We start from the raw sequence: 21,290 nt of genomic DNA, 5'->3' as shown, positions 1-21,290 counted from the left end.
TTTTTATTAGCTAAACCCAGAACACAGGACTTTTCAATTGCAAGAGGGTGTGGCACAGGGAGAGGAACAGAGTTGAGGTGCCTGAGGCTGGGGAGGGAAGCAGAGCAAGGAAACGTGGACAGGACTTTGGCACCAGGACATCCATAACCTTCTAAACCCAAGTGGCCATTTCTCTCCTAAGAGCTAGCCCCTGCCTGTAGCATCAAGGCAGGAAATACAGCCTGCCGCACCCTGCCTGCATTTTGAGCTATACAAAGGAAACAAAGGTTCTGAATAGCCCCAAAGAGCCCTCAGTGACTGGGTTAGAAGAGGGGCCAGTCTGCCCCACAATTCTGGGACCCAGACTGATAAAAACTCCAGGTTGCCAGCCAACCCCATTGGTCTCCATATAAGGATAACTGACCATCCAAAGACCAGAGTAATATTTTGGATTATTCACAGAGTAGCTTTGAGTCAGGAAAAAAACATCTATCTGATTCCCTGGGAAGCGAAACAGTACCACCCCCACCTAAAGCCCTGACAGAAATAGATACTTGAGTGCGTAAGATTGACAGCTAGCAGACAGGCAAAGCGGGCAGATTGGTCCCGCCTGCTTGCAGCCAAGGCCTGTGGAGACAGACACATGCAGAGGAGTAGTGGATCACCTGGAGCTTCAACACCATGCTAAAAGCCACAGACAGTGCCTGACAGTGTTCAGCACCTAACTATCTAACAGGAAGCCCAGAATTGGCAGATAGACCTAAGAGTGGGGTCCTAAATCAACCCCCATGGGGCATTAAAATGTGGCTGAGGCAAATGACACTTCACTTTACTTTTTAAAAAATTAAAAAACTTTTTAGTATTATTTTTTTACTAGAGGCCTGGTGCACGAAATTCGTGCATGGGGGAGGGGGCCCTCAGTCCGGCCTGCACCCTCTCCAATCCGGGACCCCTAGGGGAATGTCCTGTCAGTTTGTGCCCGCACTTTTAACAGATGACAGCTTCATTGTTGTTTCTTTCTTTTCATGCTTAAACCCATTGGAATTAGAAGGTATTCAAAGTGGGTATACATTTTCATGGGACACCCCATATATCTCTAGTCAGCGGTGAAAGGAACCAACAGTGGATTTGGAACCCCCAGACAGGGAACCTCGCTCACTTTCCGCATGTCTCCCCACTTCACTTTCCACCTTCGCGGGCAGTGGGAGAATCAATGTTTCTCTCATTAACTTGGAAAAGCACATCCTGTCACCTGCTGCCCGGCAGGAGTGCGCTAGGCCCCACGTGAGCAAGGCTCAGTCAGGGCAGCCTTCGCTCATGGGTGCTGGCACCCAAAGTGCACATTCCTCCTCTGCAGTCGCCCCGACTATCCCACCATTTCACTGAGAGGATGTAACTCCTCGCCTCCTCTGGGTTCCTGATCTTGAACGCTGACCAAAGGCACCTCAGCGAGGGCCGCCTGCGCCCACCAGGTGTGCCTGTCTGCCCCTGCTCCCACATAAGCACCTGCATTAACCCCACAGAGGTGATCTCGTCCCTGCACTGGCCTCCACGGGAAAAGGGCATCACCACTCCGTCCTTGCACTGTCATCTCACAGGCACCCACCCTTAGCACCCAGAACACCCAGACATTCTCCAAAGGACGTGAGCTTGATGGAGGGTACGTGCACACATCCTGTGGGGGATGTAGGCATGCTGGGGTTGATGGAAGTGAGGCGGAAAAGTGGAGGGATCTTGCCCGTGCCATGGTCCGGGACTGTTGCAGGCACGCATGGGTGACAGCTCACTGGGGGGTGTTCGCACACTGGGGGGGAAGAGAGGATGTGCGCACCGGAGGCCTGCGGCTTCAAAGATCCGCAAACCCCCGTGGCGCAGCCAGGAGAGTGTCAATCTGGCCCACCATGGTGGGTGTCCTTGTGATCGCACACTTTCTGGGACAAGAGGTGGGACTTGCGCAGCCACTCCTCGGCGCTAATGTCCTGCAGGCGCTACTTCAGCTCGGCCTACAGGTTCCACTTAGTGTGCTCACAGCTGCCACCGACACCATGTGGGGAGTACAAGCCGCCCTCCGCCGGCCCGCCTCCCCTGCTCAGAGGCTCTCTGTGCATGCTGCCTACTGGCCTGGAACAGCCAGGGCGGGGCAGGACCCCGGCGCATGCTGCCCACTGGCCCGGAGTGGCCAGGGAGGGACGCCTAGCTTTGAAGCCAGGAGTCCCGTCCTGCCCCAGCCGTTCCACGCCTCCACGCGCTGCCCACCAGCCCAGAGTGGCCGGGACACCTGGCTTTGAAGCCAGGTGCCCCACCCTGACCCCGGCCGCTAGGCACCTGCGTGTGTACGCACTGCCCACAGTCCTGCCATCTTTGTCGGGTTAATTTGCATACTCACTCCTGATGGGCTGTGGGTGTTGTGGAGGGACGGTCAATTTACATATCTATCAATTATTAGTATAGATTATTTTCTTTCCCCCCCACCTTTTCCTTCCTGACTTCTCTGTTTCATCCTTTTTTCTTCTCCCTTCTCCACTTTAGTTTTTCTCTTTCCTTTCTTTTTACCCCAGTGGTTCTGAACCTTCCTAATGCCACGACCCTTTAATACAGTTCCTCATGTTGTGGTGACCCCCAACCATAAAATTATTTTCGTTGCTACTTCATAACTGTAATTTTGCTACTGTTATGAATCATAATGTAAATATCTGATATGCAGGATGTATTTAGGCAACCCCTGTGAAAGGGTCATTCGAGCCCCAAAGGGGTCACAACCCACAGGTTGAGAAGGGTTTAATCTCCAAGATTTATAGGGAACTCATATAACTCAACAAAAAGAAGATAAACAATACAATAAAAAAGTGGGCAAGGGACCTAAACAGACACTTTTCAAAAGTGGACATACAGAAGGCCATGAGACATATGAATAAATGCTCAAAGTCACTCATCATCCAAGAGATGCAAATCAAAATGACAATGAGGTACCATCTCACACCTGTCAGAATGGCTATCATCAACAAATCAACCAACAACAAGTGCTGGAGAGGATGTGGAGAAAAAGGAACCCTCATACATTGCTGGTGGGAATGCAGACTGGTGCAGCCACTATGGAAAACAGTACGGAGTTTCCTCAAAAAAATAAAAATGGAACTCCCATTTGACCCTGTGATCCCACTTCTAGGAATATATCCCAAGAAACCAGAAACACCAATCAGAAAGGATATATGCATCCCTATGTTCATAGCAGCACAATTTACCATAGCTAAGATTTGGAAACAGCCTAAGTGCCCATCAGCAGATGAGAGGATTAAAAAATGGTGGTACATCTACACGATGGAATACTACACTGCTGCAAAAAAGAAGGAACTCTTACCATTTGCGGCAGCATGGATGGACCTGGAGAGCATTATACTAAGCGAAATAAGCCAGTCGAAGAAAGATAAATATCACATGATCTCACTCATTTGTGGAATGTAATGAACAACATAATATGACAAACAAAAATAGATCCAGAGACATAGAAGCATCAAACAGACTGTCAAACCTCAGAGGGAAGGCAGGGGAGGGTGGGAGGAGGGCAGGTAAGAGAGCAACCCAAAGACTTGTATGCATGCATATAAGAATAATCAATGGACTCAGATTGTAGGGTGATGAGGGCTTATGCTGGGGGGGCAGGAGGAAGCAGGTGGGAGAGGTCAATGGGGGAAAAAGGAGACATTCTCTTAACGATAAAGAATTAAAATAAATAAATATATATATATGATCATTCCAAAAATTTAAGTCTGTAAAGCCATGAGTTATTTGTGATACTTTGTTTAGAGAATCTTACTATTGGGATTTCCTTCTAAAAGTGACTGTTAAGAAAAATATGTAATTCTTAAAAATAAATTTAACTACATGTGGTTATACAAGTCTATCTAGCAAAAGGCACCCATTACCTTTACCTTAGGAATTGGTGCTTCCCTTCTGTCTCACCTAAGAAAATCACCCTGTCTATGGTTGATGATAAATAGTTTGGTGTGACAAAAATTCTATCCCTGAGAAAACTCTACTCAAGCTTTTCTGAGCACGGTTTCCACTAAGCCTCGACCTTTGAACTTCTGTGTTTGCATTTTCCAAATTTAGAAAGAATCCTGCTACATCAGGTTGGCCAGAATCCCCCATCCTCGATATCTGATCACCCTTGATATCCGATCAGGTTAGTCATCCTCTCCCATCTCCCAGGAGATATCCTATCACACTGGTCTGTCTTCAGCAAGAATCCTGCTAGGTTGGTTTAACCAGAAACCCCCTCTATCAATGTGGTTTACTTTTAGTAATTTTCCATCTACTGACCCTACCCTACTCCTTGACTATAAATTCGCAAATTAACTTGATGTATTTGGAGCTGAGCCTCATCTCTCCCTCTAACTGCAATCCCCTACTACAGTGGTACCAATACCTTTTGTGATGGTCCCCTGAATAAAGTCTGCCTTACTGTTCTTTAATAAGTGTCATGAGTAATTTTTTCTTTAAGAGCCATTAGGTTGAATTGTAAAGTACAGTTCAGTGGTCTCTAATGTGCCCGACTTCCTATCTTTGTACCTTTTCACTTTTCGTAATCCAAAAGAGTGAAGATAAATTGACTCAGGGAATACTGTGAACTAGTAAAAAAGGTACAGTAAGTATTTACTCGTAGCTCCTAACCAGGCGAGAGATAGAATGAGAGATATTGAAAATAATTTCTAAGAGGGAGGAAGCTAAATATATTCCCAAGTATTTAGGAAATGTATCTGAAGTTTGAAAAATAATAAGCCATCTAATTAAACACAGCAAATTAAGATTTTTCATTCTTCTTTAATAATACACTTTTTTTCTGTTTTTGTTTTTTAAAATATACTAGAGGCCTGGTGCATGGATTCGTACACCCGTGGGATCCCTCAGCCTTGCCTACAGGGATCGGCCAAAACCCAATCTCCGACATCCCCCAAGGGGTCCCAGATTGGAAGAGGTCAGTCCTCGGGTGACGCACCCTGGAATCGGGCTCCCTCCTCTCTGGTTCCGGGTATGTCACCTGAAAACCACAGCTGCCAAGTCACCACAGCTTGGCAGCTCCTGCGTTGTGTCTGCCCCCTGGTGGTCAATTGCATGTCATAGTTATCGGTTGGATGGTTGCTTAGGCTTTCATATATAAATTTGTATTGATTTCAGAGTTTGGAAGGGAGAGGGGGAGAGAGAGAGAAACATCAATGATGAGAGAGTATCATTGATCGGCTGCCTCCTGCATGCCCCACACTGGGGATGGAGCCTGAAACCCAGCATGTGCCCTGACCAGGAATCTAACCATGACCTCCAGTTCATAGGTTGGTGCTCAACCACTGAGCTATGCCAGCCAAGATGTTTGTTTATTGAAAGAAAATAAAAACCAAATTCTCTTCGAAAAGAACTAAATTAGTTAATGACTCTCTGATGCTGAATAGCTATATAATAGAATAAGAGAAAAACAATACAAAAAACCATTTAAAAATGTCATGAGTAATACTAAAACAGGTATTCCAAAATGAAGTATGAAATTAAATGAGTTTTATTACCCCAATCCATAAATTATGCTTAAAATGTTTTTTTTTAAATATATTTTTATTGATTTCAGAGGGAAGGGAGAGGGAGAGATAGAAACATCAATAATGAGAGAGAATCATTGATTGGCTGCCTCCTGCATGCTCCACACTGGGGATGGAGCCCGCAACCCAGGCATGTGCCCTTGACTGGAATCAAACCTGGGACCCTTCAGTACACAGGCCGATGCTCTATCCACTGAGCCAAACCAGCTAGGGCTTAAAATGTTTTATTTATTCTAATTTACACAGGCCTTTAGGCTACTAAATTCATTACTCTATTCTCTTAATATGCTAAAACTTAAATAATATGCATTATATAGCAGTTTGTTATTCTAAATAGGTTTTGTTTATTTTTCTCAATTAAGGCACTTCCACAAACCTGATGGTAGTCAAAGAAAAAGAAAAATGTCAGTAAAACCCAAGAGCAAATTAAAAGAAATAAAGCAATGACAGACCTCTGAAAAATCCTTAAATATAGCAACAAAGACCCTTGATTTTATTTTATTCCTAACAGTTATAATTTGAATATATCTAGAAGTTGCTTTAGCTGAGCAACCTGTCAACATGTGAACTTATGCTGAAAGATTACCAATGTTTTCTAACAAGTGTACTTACTTGCTGTTTCAATACCAGGTTCTTCACTCCTTCCATCACAAATTGTGATCCAGTATTCATGACTCGTGAAAAGAGACTAGGGGTAAAAGAAGAGGATCACAATAAGCATAAACTATCTCTCCAATATATTACAGATAAGATAAAATATTTGCCTAATTACATACCACATGCTGATGCCCTCTATACCTACCATATTTGTTTTCATTAAACAGAAGTCACCTGAGAATTCTGATGTTACTGCTGCAATTTTACTTAACAATAAAAAAGTAATAAAATACTGACTAGTCAATATTAACAAAATGTAAAAATGAAGAACCGCCCTCAAAATAAACATTTTGATTGTTGATCCTTAGCTATAGCTTTAAAAAAAATTGTTGACAGTATTACAGATGTCCGAGATTTTCTCCTTCCACTAGCGGCCCCTGCCCCACCCCAGGCCTTCATCACACTACTGTCTGTGTTCATTCAGGTGCTATGCATATATATTCTTTGGTTAATCTCCCCCCATCCCTCCCACCCACTCTGAGTGCTGTCAGTCTGTTCCATGTATCCATGTCTTTGGACCCATTTTGATTGTCAATTTATTTTGCTCATTAGATTCCACGTATAAGTGAGATCATGTGATATTTGTGTTTCTCTGGCTTATTTTGCTTAGCATAATACTCTCCAGGTCCATCCATGCTGTCTCAAAGGGTAAGAGATCCTTTGTTTTACAACTGCATAGTGTTCCATGGCGTAAAATGTACCATAGTTTTTTTATTCACTCATCTACTGATGGGACACTTGGGCTGTTTCCAGATCTTAGCTATTGTAAATAATGAGCCTTAACTAGTTTTTAGGCAAATTATAATTTGTAGAGAACTGCTTGCTTTCTTGCTTGCCTTAATGCTAAAAGAAAAAAGTTAAAGATAGTAAATTAAGTTGCTTTAGGAATTCAAGACACCAACATATTAAAGAATATATATATATACACACACACACATATACACACATATACATATACACACACACACACACACACACACACACACACACACACACACACACACACATACTAGAGGCCCGGTGCACAAAAATTTGTGCACTCGGGGGAAGGGGGGGGTCCCTCAGACCGGCCTGTGCCCTCTTGCAGTCTGGGACCCCTCAGGAGATAATGACCTTCTGGCTTAGGCCTGCTCCCGGGTGGCAGAGGGCAGGCCCAATCCCTAGGTGCAGCCCCTGGTCGGGCTCAGAGCAGGGCCGATTGGGGAGTTGGGGCGCCTTCCCCTGTCATGCACAGAGCAGGGCAGATTGGGAGGTTGCGATGCCACCCTCAGTCACGCTCAGGGTAGGGCCGATTGGGGGGTTGGGGCACCGCCCCGTCACACTCAAGGCAGGGTGGATGGGGAGGTTGCGGCGCCACCCCGTCACGCACAGAGCAGGGCCCATCAGGGGGGTTGGGGCTCCATACCCTGTCATGCACAGAGCAGGGTCAATCAGGGGGTTGGGGAGCTCCCCCGTCATGCACAGAGCAGGGCCGATCAGGGGGTTGAGGAGCTCCCACCTGTCACTCACAGAGTAGGGCCGATAGGGGAGTTGGGGCACCACCCCCGTCACACTCAGGGCAGGGCGGATCAGGGGGTTGGGGCGCCGCCCTCTATCACCCACAGAGCAGGGCCAATGGGGAGGTTATGACTCTACCCCGTCACACACAGAGCAGGGCCCGTGGGGGGCGGGGGGGTTGGGGCCCCGCCCCCTGTCACACACAGAGCTGCAGGGCGATCAGGGGGTTTGGGCGCTGCCCCCTGTCACGCTGATCCCGGTGCCGGGAGGCCTCGCGGCTCCACTGATCCCAGTGCTGGGAGGCATATTACCCTTTTACTATATAGAATAGAGGCCTGGTGCACGGGTGGGGCTGGCTGGTTTGCCCTGAAGGGTGTCCTGGATCAGGGTGGGGGTCCCCACTGGGGTGCCTGGCCAGTCTGGCTGAGGGGATGATGGCTGTTTGCAACTGGTCACACACCCTTCAGGGTGGGAGTCCCCACTGGGGTGCCTGGCCAGTCTGGCTGAGGGGCTGAGGGCTGTTTTCAGGCTGGGACTGAAGCTCCCAACTGCTCCCTTTTTTCTTTTCTTTTTTTTTATTCTGGGCCAGCTTTAGCTCTGAGGCCTCGGCTGCTGAAAATAGGTTTCTGGCCTTTGTTTACCGTCTGTATTTGATACAATGTTGCGGTCCGGCTGGCTGAAGCTCGGCTGAGTAAAGCAGGTTTCTGGGGTTTTTTAGCTTCTTTATTCACAACATAGTTGCTTAGAGTTGCAGCTGAGAGGCCGGCAAGTCAGGCGGGGAACGTTGGAGTTCTCCGTCACTGAAGCAAGCAAGCCTCCCTGTTCGCATCAGCTGCCTGGCTGCCGGCCGCCATCTTGGCTGCCAGTTAATTTGCATATCTCGGCCCTACTCTGTGAGTGACAGGGGGATTAGCCAATGGGAAGGGTAGCGGAGTGACACTAATTACCATGTTTCTCTTTTATTAGTGTAGATATATATATGCATGCCCATAAGTATGATGAGGTCAAAAGTTACTATTTTCTCTTTATCACAGCAGCTAGATCCAATCCTGCATTGTATACTGTCTCTCTTTCTATACATAAAATCTATCACATAAAATGTGAACATAATACACCTGATGAATTTTACCTTGATTCTGAAGAATGTTATCCAAATTTTTAACATCAAAAACACCAACAAATGATTTCCCATACTAGGTTTATATGTGTGTTTCCAACAGCCTCTCTTTTGGGATCAAAGGATGCTTTGTGAGACAGATTGGTAATCCTGTATTATGGTATCAGAAGGCTAAAGACATCCTTTAAAGCATCCAAAATTTTCTTGTAACACAAGAAAAAATTTAAGTCCTCAGCTACAAGATCCATAAGAAATGTAAGAGGCTTTTACTATTCAATAGGATTTTAAGGCATGAAATTGGTAAGTCTATTTATTACACTCAGTAATTTTCCAAATATATTTTCTTTTTCCCTATCTTGTCCTTATTCCCCTCTGAAATGAAGAGATGGGCAAGATCAGAAACAATAGAAAGTAATCTTTGTTGGAATGGACAGTTTTCAGGCAATTCCCTGGTACCAGGCAACTCTGAGGGAGTGTGCTAACTTGCACAGCACTGACTGTAGGTGAAGTCAGCTGGACTCATTTTGTCAAACACTTACAAAGTTCTGCATTATGACAAGTAATTTTGTTTTGTTAAATTGTTTCATCGCTCAAGCCCTGGCCAGTGTGGCTCAGTTGGTTGAGCATCATCCCATGCACTGAAAGGTCGAGGAACATGCCTGGGTTGTGGGCTCAATCCCCAATAGGGTCCATGCAGGAGGCAGGTGATCAATGATTCTCTCTCATCAATGTTTCTCTGTTTCTTTCCCTTCCTCCTTCTATCTAAAATCAATAAAAACATATTTTTTTAAAAAGTGGTAGTGCCAGGCTGGCGAAGCTCAGTGGTTGAGCATCAACCTATGAACCAGGAGGTCATGGTTAGATTCCAGGTCATAGCACATGCCTGGGTTGTGGGCACAATCCCCAATAGGGGGTGTGCAGGAGGCAACTGATCAATGATTCTCTCTCATCACTGATATTTCTATCGCTTTCTTCTTCTCTGAAATTAATAAAAAGATATATCTTTAAAATTGGTAGCTCAGGATTGGGCTAGGATAAACCTGTTTCCTTCTGGGCTTCATGCTTTTGCTCTAAACTATAAAATATAAGCTAAGAATTTGAAATTGTATGGTATGGAAAAGAGCAGTTAGAATTACCTTGTACAGCTCCTTTGAAAATCACGCAGACTTTATACGATACTGTGGAGTCAGAAGTCATACCCAGCCCTGGGGACTTCCTCCCTACTATTTAGCAGGATGCCCAGGTCTATCTTGAAGCTAGGTCTTAAGTGCCTAGCTTCAAGTCTATATTAGTTACCAACATTAGTGTAAAGATAGCTTTAACCTTCATTTATCTTCTGGAAATGAAAAATGTAATGTTTTAAGAACAAGGAAGCAAAAGAAGCAAATAGCTCATACCATGTAAAATATATTAACTTACATTTTAAAATGAAAATTTATACTAAGCTAAAGGCATGTTGATATTTATTCTCTATCACAATAAAAATACTCTGCATTCAAATTGTCAGTGTGTTTTTAAGGCATGAAAGTCTAATTATGGTCTAAAGTACCAGACTTACCCAATCAGAATTATTAAAAATACTTACCCCAATGGTTTAGTAGTAGTGTTGCCATAGCTGGCAGGAGCTGAGGCCATCTTGGCAAAAGCCCTAAGAAATAAGATAGTTATATGTAAATGTCGATTATTAGAGCTAACATTCAGTATCATGGTATTAAAATATATATTGAGCCCGGCTGGTGTGGGTCAGTGGTTGAGCTTTGACCCATGAACCAGGAGGTCACAGTTCGAGTCCTGCTCGGGGCATATGTCTGAGTTGTGGGCTTGATCCCCATTGTGGGGTGTGCAGGGGGCAGCCGGTCAGTGATTCTCATCATTGATGCTTCCATCTCTCTCTCCCTTCCTCTCTGAAATAAAAAAATATACGTATTTTAAAAAATATGTATCTATTGACAGAGAAGGGTGGGGGGAGGAAGAAGAGGGTACAGGTTGGAAAAATTGTGATGGAAGGAGACTTGACTTGAGGTGGTAATACAATATACAGATAATGTATTATAGAATTATAAGCCTGAAACCTGTATAATTTATTAACCAATAAATTCAACAAAAAATAAAATATTTATTGACTAACTTTAACTTTTACTATGCAAACATTTTCTGAAAAAAATCATTTTTTAACTAATAAAATACAATATTTCAGTATAATTAGCACCAAAACAATTAAAGAAACCAAAATAATATAAATTTATAACCATGTAAAATAATACTCAATATAGTACAATTAGTACTGAAATATTGAGATTCTTTAGGAAACAATGCATTTATTTTCCAAACTTCACAATTTTTCATTTCCTTTCTATCCAATCATTAACATGAAATAGACTTGCTGTCTTTAAAGAACCATTATGTACTGATTAAGTTTAGTTTCCTTACTGCTCCCCACATTCCACAAGTCCTCTTTCCCAGATACATGCCTTTGTTCATGCTGTCTTTTGGGAGGTATAAACTTACTGCCTTCTTCTCCAGTAGAAATTGTACATTTCTCAGCTCAAAACCATTTTCTTCATTAACACTATTCTAATTCTACTACCCAATGATTTTTCCTTTTAGTTATATCCTATACCACACATTTTTATACTTGAAAGTCATTTCTTTTCAATCTTTCTAAATGTCCAGAATTTTTAAATCAACTATAGAATTCTTGAAAGATGGGCAAAAAGATGGCATTTAGATATGTCTTAAAATATTTTCCTTCTGGGAATATGTCATTTTAGAGTTCAGAAAACAGAATACTTTCAGAAGAACCCTCCCACTTTGAGGTAACCACTGTTATGATTTTGGTGGGTACTCTTTGAAACTATGGACATTGCATGTATAGCAAATATACTTTATTTGTTGTTAATCCTCACCCAAGGATATTTTTCCCATTGATTTTTTTTTCTTTTCTTTTTTTTTAAGCAAGAGAATGGAAAGGAGGGAGGGCAGGAGGGGGAGAGAGAGAGAAACATCAAAGTGAAAGAGACACATCGACTGGTTGCCTCCCACATGCACCCCGACTGGGGTCAGGGATGGAAACTGCAACCCAGGTTTGTGCCCTTGACCAGGAATTGAACCCTCAACCCTTTGGTGCAGAGGCCGATGGTCTTACCACTAAGCAACACTGGCCAGGGCTAACATATGTTTACTTTTAATAACAAAATTAATATCACATTGTAGATGCTGTTCTATATTTAAGTAGCATGCTATAAACATTTTTATGTGAATCTTAGATCTCTTATGATTCTTACTTCAAATGCTTTATTAAAAAAAATTCCACCTAAATGCAAGAAAATCTTATGAGAAAATAAAAAAAGAATCACTAAGATGTGATAGTTGAAATGCTAAAAATATTCTATATCCATTATCAGTGGATTTTAAGACTCAGTGTATTCTAAAATCCACTGATAATACCATTAGATAAATCCCAAACACAAAGCTCACAATCTTGTTAAGAAAGGAGGATATGAATCAACTGTTTTCAGCAGATTAGAATTTTTTCCATTAACATAAATTTATTTTTCACTAGAAACAACTATATCAAAACAATAAAGAAGGGATTAATAAATAATAATACATTTATATGGCTAAATAGTATACAAACAATACACACTACCATTGAAAACTAAGAGCCCTAGCCGGTTTGCCTTAGTGGACAGAGTATTGGCCTGCGGACTGGAGGGTCTCGGGTTTGATTCGGTCAAGGGCACATGACCAGGGTTGCAGGCTCAATACCCAGTAGGAGGTACGCAGGAGGCAGCTGATCAATGATTCTTCTCATCATTGATGTTTCTATCTCTCTCTCCCTTCCTCTCTAAAATCAATAAAAATATATTAAAAAAAAAAAACAAAGATAAGGAAAAACCAGAATACAAAACTCTATCTGTAATAGTGATTTCCCAGTTCTAAAAACTATATTTAATGCGCATATGAAAGAATATACAGTAACTGAAGGCCCGGTGCACGAATTCATGCACAGGTAGGGTCACTAGGCGTGGCCGGCGAATGGTCGACCAATCAGTCGGACATTTAGCATATTATGCTTTTATTATATAGATGTTTACTTGTACATTCTGAATGTTGAGATGACAGGTAAATTTTTACTTTCTTTATACCTGAGTTTTAAAGTTTTCTTGAATAAATTGGTATTACTCTTATAATTAAAAACAGAAAGTTACAAATTAGAAATTAAAATTTTTGTAACCACATAAAACGATGCCAACGACTGCCTTTCTTTTTATAACACCAAATGTTTGATTAAGGAATTCCCACATAATAATAATTAAAAAACAATGACATATGCCACATAGTCAGATGTGTGTTTATACATTATGAAAAATGGAAAAGATAGTTTTAAAGAAAGTTTTGTGTGTGTATGTTTTCTTATTACAAGAACACAAATAAACAAAATTAAAAAAACAAAGTATCCTAATATATAAAAACCGTGGCGACCCAGCACTGACTGCTGAGGGGGCTGCGAATCAGGCCTGGAGAGAGGCCTGAAGAGAGAAGCAGGGTCTGATCCGTAGCCTTTGTGGCAGCTGTTGGTCAGCACTTGTCTCTCTCTTTCTCTCCAGCAGCCGTGCCTCCATTTCTCTCCAGGCCTCCACCAGGGCTGCTGATTAGCCCTGCCTTTCTGATCAGGCCCTGTTGATAGGCCCAGAGATACTGACTGGCATAGAAACCGACCAATCAAAACCAAATTGGCCAGCAGAGGAGGGCAGTTAGGGATGATCAGGCAGTCAGAGGCAATCAGGCCGGCAGGGAAGGGCAGTTGGGGGCAAGATCAGGTCAGCAGGGAAGGGCAGTTGGGGGCGAGATCAGGTCAGCAGGGGAGGGCAGTTGGGGGCCATCAGGCTAGCAGGGGAGGGCAGTTGGGGGCCATCAGGCCAGCAGGGGAGGGCAGTTGGGGGTGAGATCAGGCCGGTAGGGGAGGGCAGTTGGGGACGAGATCAGGCCAGTAGGGGAGGACATTTGGGGGCGATCAGGCTGGCAGGAGAGCAGTTAGGTGTTAATCAGGCCGTCAGGGGAGCAGTTAGGGGTGATCAGGCTGGAAGGCAGAAGCAGTTAGGGGCAATCAGGCAGACAGGCAGGCGAGTGGTTAGGAGCCAGTGGTCCTGAAAGGACAAAGCAGAAACACACTCTCCTCCCTTTCAACAACAAAGCAGAGACACATTCTCCTCCCTCTCCTCTATTTTGTCTTGCAAGGCTGGGCCCTCAGCCCAAGCCCCCCCATTTTCTGAGAGTGACCACAAGAATGCTGGTATTGTCCTAACTCCTCCAACCACCACCTGAGTGGACCAATGAAGCTCCAGAAATGCAGCTAAGGTCCTAATAAGGCTACAGTGGAGGACGGCTCTAACCTTCAGAATGTGTTGGTAACTTCCTGACCCTTATGCTGTAAAACCCTGACCTAAATTATCAATCTCTGTAACTCACGTCACCCCTAAAGCCCACCCAAATAACTTGCCCTATATAACCTTTGTTCTCCTGGGACACGCTCTCTCGTCTCACCACTGCGTTGGACAGAGGCTGGAAGCCAGACCTGGGTTTGAATAATAAAGACTCTTTGCTTTTGCATCGGAAAAGGCTCCCTGGTGGTGGATTATTGGGGACCCTGAGCTCTGGGCATAACAGTCCCGGATTGTGAGAGGGATGTCCAACTGCAGGTTTAGGCCCAATACCGCAGGCACTCTGTGTATCCTCAACTTGTATGTCCCAGATTGGAAAGGGTGCAGGCCCTGTTGAGGGACAACCCCCCCCCCCCACCACCATGCACGAATTTCATGCACTGGGCCTCTAGTCTATATTTATAAAAGCTTAAGCAACCGTGCAATCGTCCAACCGGTAGCTCTGATGCGCACTGACCACCAAGGGGCAGAAGCTCAACGTACAGGCATGGAAACATGGTACAAACTGATGAATCTCAGAGGGAAGAGGGGAGGGAGGAGGGAGGAAGCGATTAACCAAAGATCTTATATGCTAATGGAGGCCTGGCCTGCAGGGATTGGGCCGCAACTGGCTCTCCAACATGCCCTGAGGGTTCCTGAATTGTGAGAGAGCACAGGCCAGGCCAAGGGACCCCACTGGTGCATGAATCTGTGCACTGGGCCTCTAGTTATAAATAATGCTGGAATACATATATGGGTTTAGTGTTTTGATTTTCTTTGGTTAAATACTCAGAAGTGGAGTTGCTGGGTACTTCATCTCTTGAGTAGCCTTTGTTTTAAAATCTATTTCGTCTGGTACAAGTATTACTATACCACTTTGTTTTGTTTCGTTTCCATTTTCATGAAATGGAAACCCCTTTACTTTCAGTCTCTGTGTGTCTTTTTTTTTTTTTTTAATATATTTTATTGATATTTTACAGAGAGGAAGGGAGAGAGACAGAGAGCTAGAAACATCGATGAGAGAGAAACATCGATCAGCTGCCTCCTGCACATCTCCTACTGGGGATGTGCCCGCAACCCAGGTACATGCCCTTGACCGGAATCGAACCTGGGACCCTTCAGTCCGCAAGCCGACGCTCTATCCACTGAGCCAAACTGGTTTTGGCCTCTGTGTGTCTTTCAATCTGAAATGAGTCTCTGGTAAACAATGTTATGTAAGGTTCTTGTTTTGTTATCCATTCAGTCATCATATATATGTCTTCTGATTGAAGCGTTTAATCCATTTGCATTTAAAGTAATGATAAATATGTATTTATTGCAATGTTATTCATATTTTGATTTTTCCCCCTTCTTCTTAAAGAAGACCCTTCGTTCTTTCTTGTGATACTGGTTTGGTGGTGGTGAACTCCTTTAGCTTTTTCTTGTCTAAAAGCTTTTTATCTATCCTTCAATTCTAAATGATAGCTTTGCTGGGTAAAGTAATCTTGATTATAGGCCCCTCCTTTTCTTCATTTGGAATATTTTGTGCCGATTCTTTCTAACATACACATTTCTGTTGAGAAATCAGATGACAGTCTTGTGGGGACCCCCTTGTAGGAAAGTGACAGTCATTCTTTTGCTGCTTTTAAGATTCCTTCTCTGCTTTTATCCTTTGGCATTTTAATTATGATGTGTCTTGGTATAGGCCTCTTTGGGTTCATCTTATTTGGGACTCTGTGGTTCCCGAACCTGTATGTCTAGTTCCTTCACCTGGTTAGGGATGTTTTCTGGCATTACTCTTTCAAATAGATTTTTCAATTTCTTGCTCTCTCTCTTCTCCTTCTAGCACTGCCATGATATAAATGTTGGTATGCCTGAAGTTGTTCCAGACTCACCTTTGGGGATTTTTTTTTTTCTTTTTGCTGTTCTGATTAGGTGTTTTCTGCTTATATTCCAAATTGCTGGTTGATTTTCTGCTTCATCTACTCTCCTATTGATTCCATGTAATTTATTCTACATTTCAGTTAGTGTACTCTTCATTTCTGACTGGTTCTTTTATATGGTTTCTGTGTCCTTCTTTATGCTGTTTAATTTTTGAATAAGTTCATTAAGCATTCTTATAATCAGTGTTTTGAACAGTGTATCTGGTAGTTTGCTTGCCTCCATTTCATTTAGTTCTTTTTCTGGAGATTTTTCCTGTTCTTTCATTTGGGGTCTGTTTCTTTGCCTCTGCATTTGGCTGCTTCCCTATGTTTTTTTTTCCATGTATTAGGTAGAGCTGCTACGTCACCTAGACTTGGTAGAGTGGCTTTATGTAGTAGATGTCCAGTGGTGTAACCTCCCTAGTAACCTGAGTGCTCCAGGTGCACTCCCTGTGTGGACTGCATGCAGTGTCCTGTTACAGTTGAGCTTTGATTGCAATTGGCAGGTTACTGGGAGGAATTGACCCTAAGGCTGATTGGCTGTGAGAACCGGCTGTGACTACAGTGGAGAAGTTTCTGTACAGGGGCTGACCCTATGGAGCAGGACTCACTCCAGTAGGCTTTGGTGCCAGATGAGTTTGCCCCTTGAGTGTGTCACTTGTGGAGGTATTTGAGTTTTAATCCATTGTAGTCTGAAGCTGTCTACTGGGTGCACTGGCTCTGGGGCCTGCCAAGGGATGCAAGGTCAGCCACTGCCTGTGCCCTGCCCAGACCACCTGACATGAGCTACAGAGCGATCTGTAAAAGGCTACTTTTGCTGGCTTGGAGGTGCCTGGGGAGGCTGAGCTGAAAACCAAGGCTGACTGATGCTAGTGCCAGACCTGGGGTCACTTAGGAAGAGGGAAGGGGCATGCTGCTAGTTTGAGAGATTTTAGGAAACTCTGAAGCCTGAGTCAAGAGAGGCAGTTTGTATCAAAAAGCTGCTGGAAACAGCTTGGGTGGCCCACAAGTTGGGTGGGACCAGGTCTCAGAGAATCACCAGGGAGGGACAAATAGTTAGCCAGGCTGATGGAGACTCAGACATAGCACCCACCTGCCAATTCTGTGGGGAGAGGTCCCAGAAAAGGAACAATGGCCTTTGCCAGCACTCCCAGTCTCAATGTAGCTTCTTCTTTATATCCTTAGTTATAACACTTCTGCTTAGCTAGACTTCAGGCAGTTCTGAATGATGGATTTCTATTTAGTTTGCATATTTTTTTTTGATAAATCTGAGGTCAGAAAGTATATTCAACCTTGTAGTCTTAAAACAATTATTTTAGGAAATATTTTGAAGGTGATGTTTGTTGTAGAAAATTTGGAAAATAAAGATAAGCACCCAAAAGAAAAAAAATTCTACCAAAGTTAGTCACTAATAACACTGAGGTGTACATCACTTCAGCTATGTGACTACATATATATATATACACACATACACACACACACACACACACACACACACACACACACACGAGACTCAATGCACGATATTCATGCATGGGAGGTTGCCTGGCCAGCAATCTGGGTTGATCTGTGGGGCGATCGGGGGGCCCCCGTTGGCACCCGCCTTGGCTGGTCTGGGGCCTGCGGGCTAGGGGCAGCTCCTGAGTTGAGCGTCTGCCTCTTGGTGGTCAGTGTGCGTCATAGCAATCGTCGTTCTGCTGTTCGGTCAATTTCATATTAGGTTTTTATTATATAGGATATATATACACTACACACACATATATACACATGTATGTTCATACACACACACACACACACACACACACACACGGATAAACGGATTTTAGGAATTATACTATAAATGATGTCATCTAAATTTTGGCTCAAATATCACTTCCCAGAGACTTTTCATATCTCCTCAATAAAGTTAATCATCACCCCCAACAAGTTAAGATGTTATTACTGCTTTATATCACTTAATATGATTTAATATTTTGTTCATTTGTTTGCTTGTTGATTTATTGTTCCCTCAACACAAAAAAACTCAATGTGTAGGGGCCTTCCTTAGCATGCTCACTATTGTATTCCTGATGTCTAGAAGAGTCCCTATGTACACAAACAAGGGAAATAATTATTTATCAAACAAATCAAGGAATACAGTGGTAAACTTCTTTTTCACTTTCAATACAACATGAACTTTGCCCAATGTCATTAAATAAGTCCTCTACAATTATTTTTTTTTAAATATATTTTATTGATTTTTTACAGAGAGGAAGGGAGAGGGATACAGAGTTAGAAACATTGATGAGAGAGAAGCATTGACCAGCTGCCTCCTGCACACCCCCTACTGGGGATGTGCCTGCAACCAAGGTACATGCCCTTGACCGGAATCGAACCCGGGACTCTTCAGTCCCCAGGCTGACGCTCTATCCAGTGAGCCAAACCGGCTAGGGCTACAATGATTTTTTAATGACTCTGTTGCATTTTATCTTATGGAAATACCATAATTTACTTACTAATTTATTGCTGGACATTTAGGTTGGTTTTCAAAATTTCATTATTAAATTGCTTCTAAATTTTAGAACTCCAATACTCTTCGGGATAAATCCTCAAGAGTAGAAGTTCTAGATCAAGGGCATTTTATTTCTTTTTTAAATTAAAACTTTAGCCCTAGCTGGTCGGCCTGCAGACTGAAGCATCCTAGGTTTGATTCTGGTCAAGGACACGTACCTCGGTTGCAGGCTCCTCCCTGGCCTGGGCTCTGCTCAGGGCTTGCAGGAGGCAACCAATGGATGTGTTTCTCTCACATCAATATTTCTCTCTGTCTTTCCCTCTCTCCAATCTCTAAAAATCAATGGGAAAATATCCTCGAGGATTAAAAAATAAATAAATAAATAAAACTTAAAAAAAAAAAAAAAACCAAAAACAACTTTATACTATCCAGCAAAATTGAGACAATTTATATTTCTAATAGCAGAGTATAAATGCACCAATTAATTTGCTTACATCCTGGGCACAATATTTTGTAAATCTCTGCATTATGTTAATCTGCATTTCTCTGAGAACTAGTGAAATTAAAACTTTTAAAAATGTTTTGAGACCTTTGACCCAAAACTTCATCCTTTGACTTTCTCATCTTATCAGTGAAGAGAATATAAATATGTCTGGAAAGAAAAACATCATTATTTTGTGTAATTTTTAGTTGTGGATAGGGAGGGACAGATAAGAAAATATTCATACCACTGAATAAAATATATTAAGGCATTGTTCAATTTTCTTAGTAACATTGCCATTTTCTTGAGAATTCAACTTCCATTGTGCTCTCTTAAATGGTGAAAATTCAAAAAGAAAACTTACTTCCACTGTTTGATATACTGTAAGGGGTTAAGGTCACATCCTGCATCAGTTAAGGCTTTTTTGTATTGCTCCAAGTCAGCCTAAAATAAGCAAAGAATGATATGACAAAAATTTTACTTTCATGAAAGGAAAGACCATATTGTTTGTTGTCATTTGATTATTCAAAAATAGTTAGACCAAAGGCATGAGTTTGAATTTGAGGAACCCAAGTGGAATGGAGTTTTATCTGAAGTAACCAAATTGGGCACCTGAGACAAAAATTACATGTAATGAAAATTACCTTTGACATGCTCCCAAATCACTAATAAACACTGTTTTGTCATTCCTCAGTAAGGCCAATAGCCTGTTTTTTCTCCACTGTTGAAACAGATGGCCTTTCCTTAAGATAAGCATTAAATAAAAGATTTGGCTTGACCAAGACTATTTTAAACAAGACACACAAGAGAAATGACACTGACTGAGGGAACTGCAGATCCAGGTTTTCCCATCTTATATTCATTTTGAGGTCCAAATTCTTAACTGAATAGAAGCTGTCTTACAATTTAAAAATCACTGTTTTCTTTTTCTTGCTCTTTTTATTTATGATGAGTAAGTCTAGTTGAAACAGTGTAATTTATAGGAGCTTATTAGCAGTGACTTCATTCTAAAAATTTTATAAGACAGAAACTTTAAGTGCATCTTTAACCAGTAATGTTTACTCTTTTGCATTTTTGAGGCTATTAATCTGATATCAGTCGTCACAATTTGCTTCAAACCTCTTAATGGTCACTTAAAGTTATGAAGAAACATAACTTATCCTATATAATAAAGAGGCAATATGCAAATAAACCTTCACGCCATCACAAGATGGCTGCCTACAACCAGGCCAGCAGGGGGGTTAGTGAGGGACGACCAAACGACTGAACAAGCAGGCTGTGTGGGGTGACCAGGTTGTTAGGGGGGTTAGCGAGGGACGACCAAACGACCAAACAAGCAGGCTGCGTGGGGTGACCAGGTTGGCGGGGGGGGGGGGGGCAATTGGGGGCGACTAGGCCAGCACAGGGGGCAGTAAGGGGTGACCAGGCCACAGGGGGGGCAGTAAGAGGTGACCAGGCCAGCGGGGGGGGGGGGGGCAGTTCGGGGCAACCAGGCTGGCAGGGGGGGAAGTGAGGGGCGACTACCCAGGTGGGGGGGGGGTGTGGTCTCAAGGTGACCAGGCCAGCAGGGAGGGGGCAGTTAGGGGCGATCAGACCAGCACACTGAGGCAGTGAGGGGCAATCAGGCCAGCAGGGGGAGGGCAGTTAGGGGTGACCAGGCAGGCAGGCAAGCGATTAGGAGCCAGCAGTTCAGGATTGTGAGATTGGGGGATCGGGCCTAAACCACAGTCGGACATCCCCCGTGGGGTCCCAGATTGGAGAGGGTGCAGGCTGGGCTGAGGGGACCCTCCCCGTGCACGAATTTCATGCACTGGGCCTCTAGTCTATATAGAAGGCTGATATGCAAAATGTCCCCTTGGGAGTTCGACCGGGAGACCAGGAGTTCGATTGCTCGCTATGATGGGCGCTGACCACCAGGGGGTGGTGTGGAACATGGTGGGAACTGTGCAGTGGTGGCAGGTGGGTGAGGGAAGAAGGAGGCGGGGAGGCAGGGAACCTGATCGGCCCTGAGCGCAAGCCAGGCCTAGGGAAACTACCCGTGCACAAACTTCGTGAACCAGGCCTCAAGCAAAAAATAAATGACAATAAAATGATGTGGTCAAATTTAAAAAATCTTGAATTAAGTTTTTAAATCATATGTTCTTAAGAAAATATTATGA

The 21,290-nt window shown here is 43.3% G+C and overlaps 1 protein-coding gene across 2 annotated transcripts in view; it reads right to left on the bottom strand.

The window, feature by feature from the left end:
• SCFD1 (sec1 family domain containing 1) overlaps window positions 1-21,290 on the bottom strand; it is a 128,611-nt gene that overhangs the window by 30,720 nt on the left and 76,601 nt on the right. For both annotated transcript variants that reach the window (XM_059709712.1, XM_059709720.1), the window contains 3 exons: window positions 19,496-19,575; window positions 10,421-10,483; window positions 6,177-6,252 (listed from right to left, as the gene is read on the bottom strand). In XM_059709712.1, the coding sequence (XP_059565695.1) occupies window positions 6,177-6,252; window positions 10,421-10,483; window positions 19,496-19,575 (219 nt within the window). The remainder of the gene's footprint in view (window positions 1-6,176; window positions 6,253-10,420; window positions 10,484-19,495; window positions 19,576-21,290) is intronic.

This window comes from Myotis daubentonii, chromosome 1, assembly GCF_963259705.1.
Source record: "Myotis daubentonii chromosome 1, mMyoDau2.1, whole genome shotgun sequence".
NCBI lineage: Eukaryota > Metazoa > Chordata > Mammalia > Chiroptera > Vespertilionidae > Myotis > Myotis daubentonii.
Note: the sequence above shows the minus strand (reverse complement) of the source record. Positions and strands in the feature narration are given on the sequence as shown.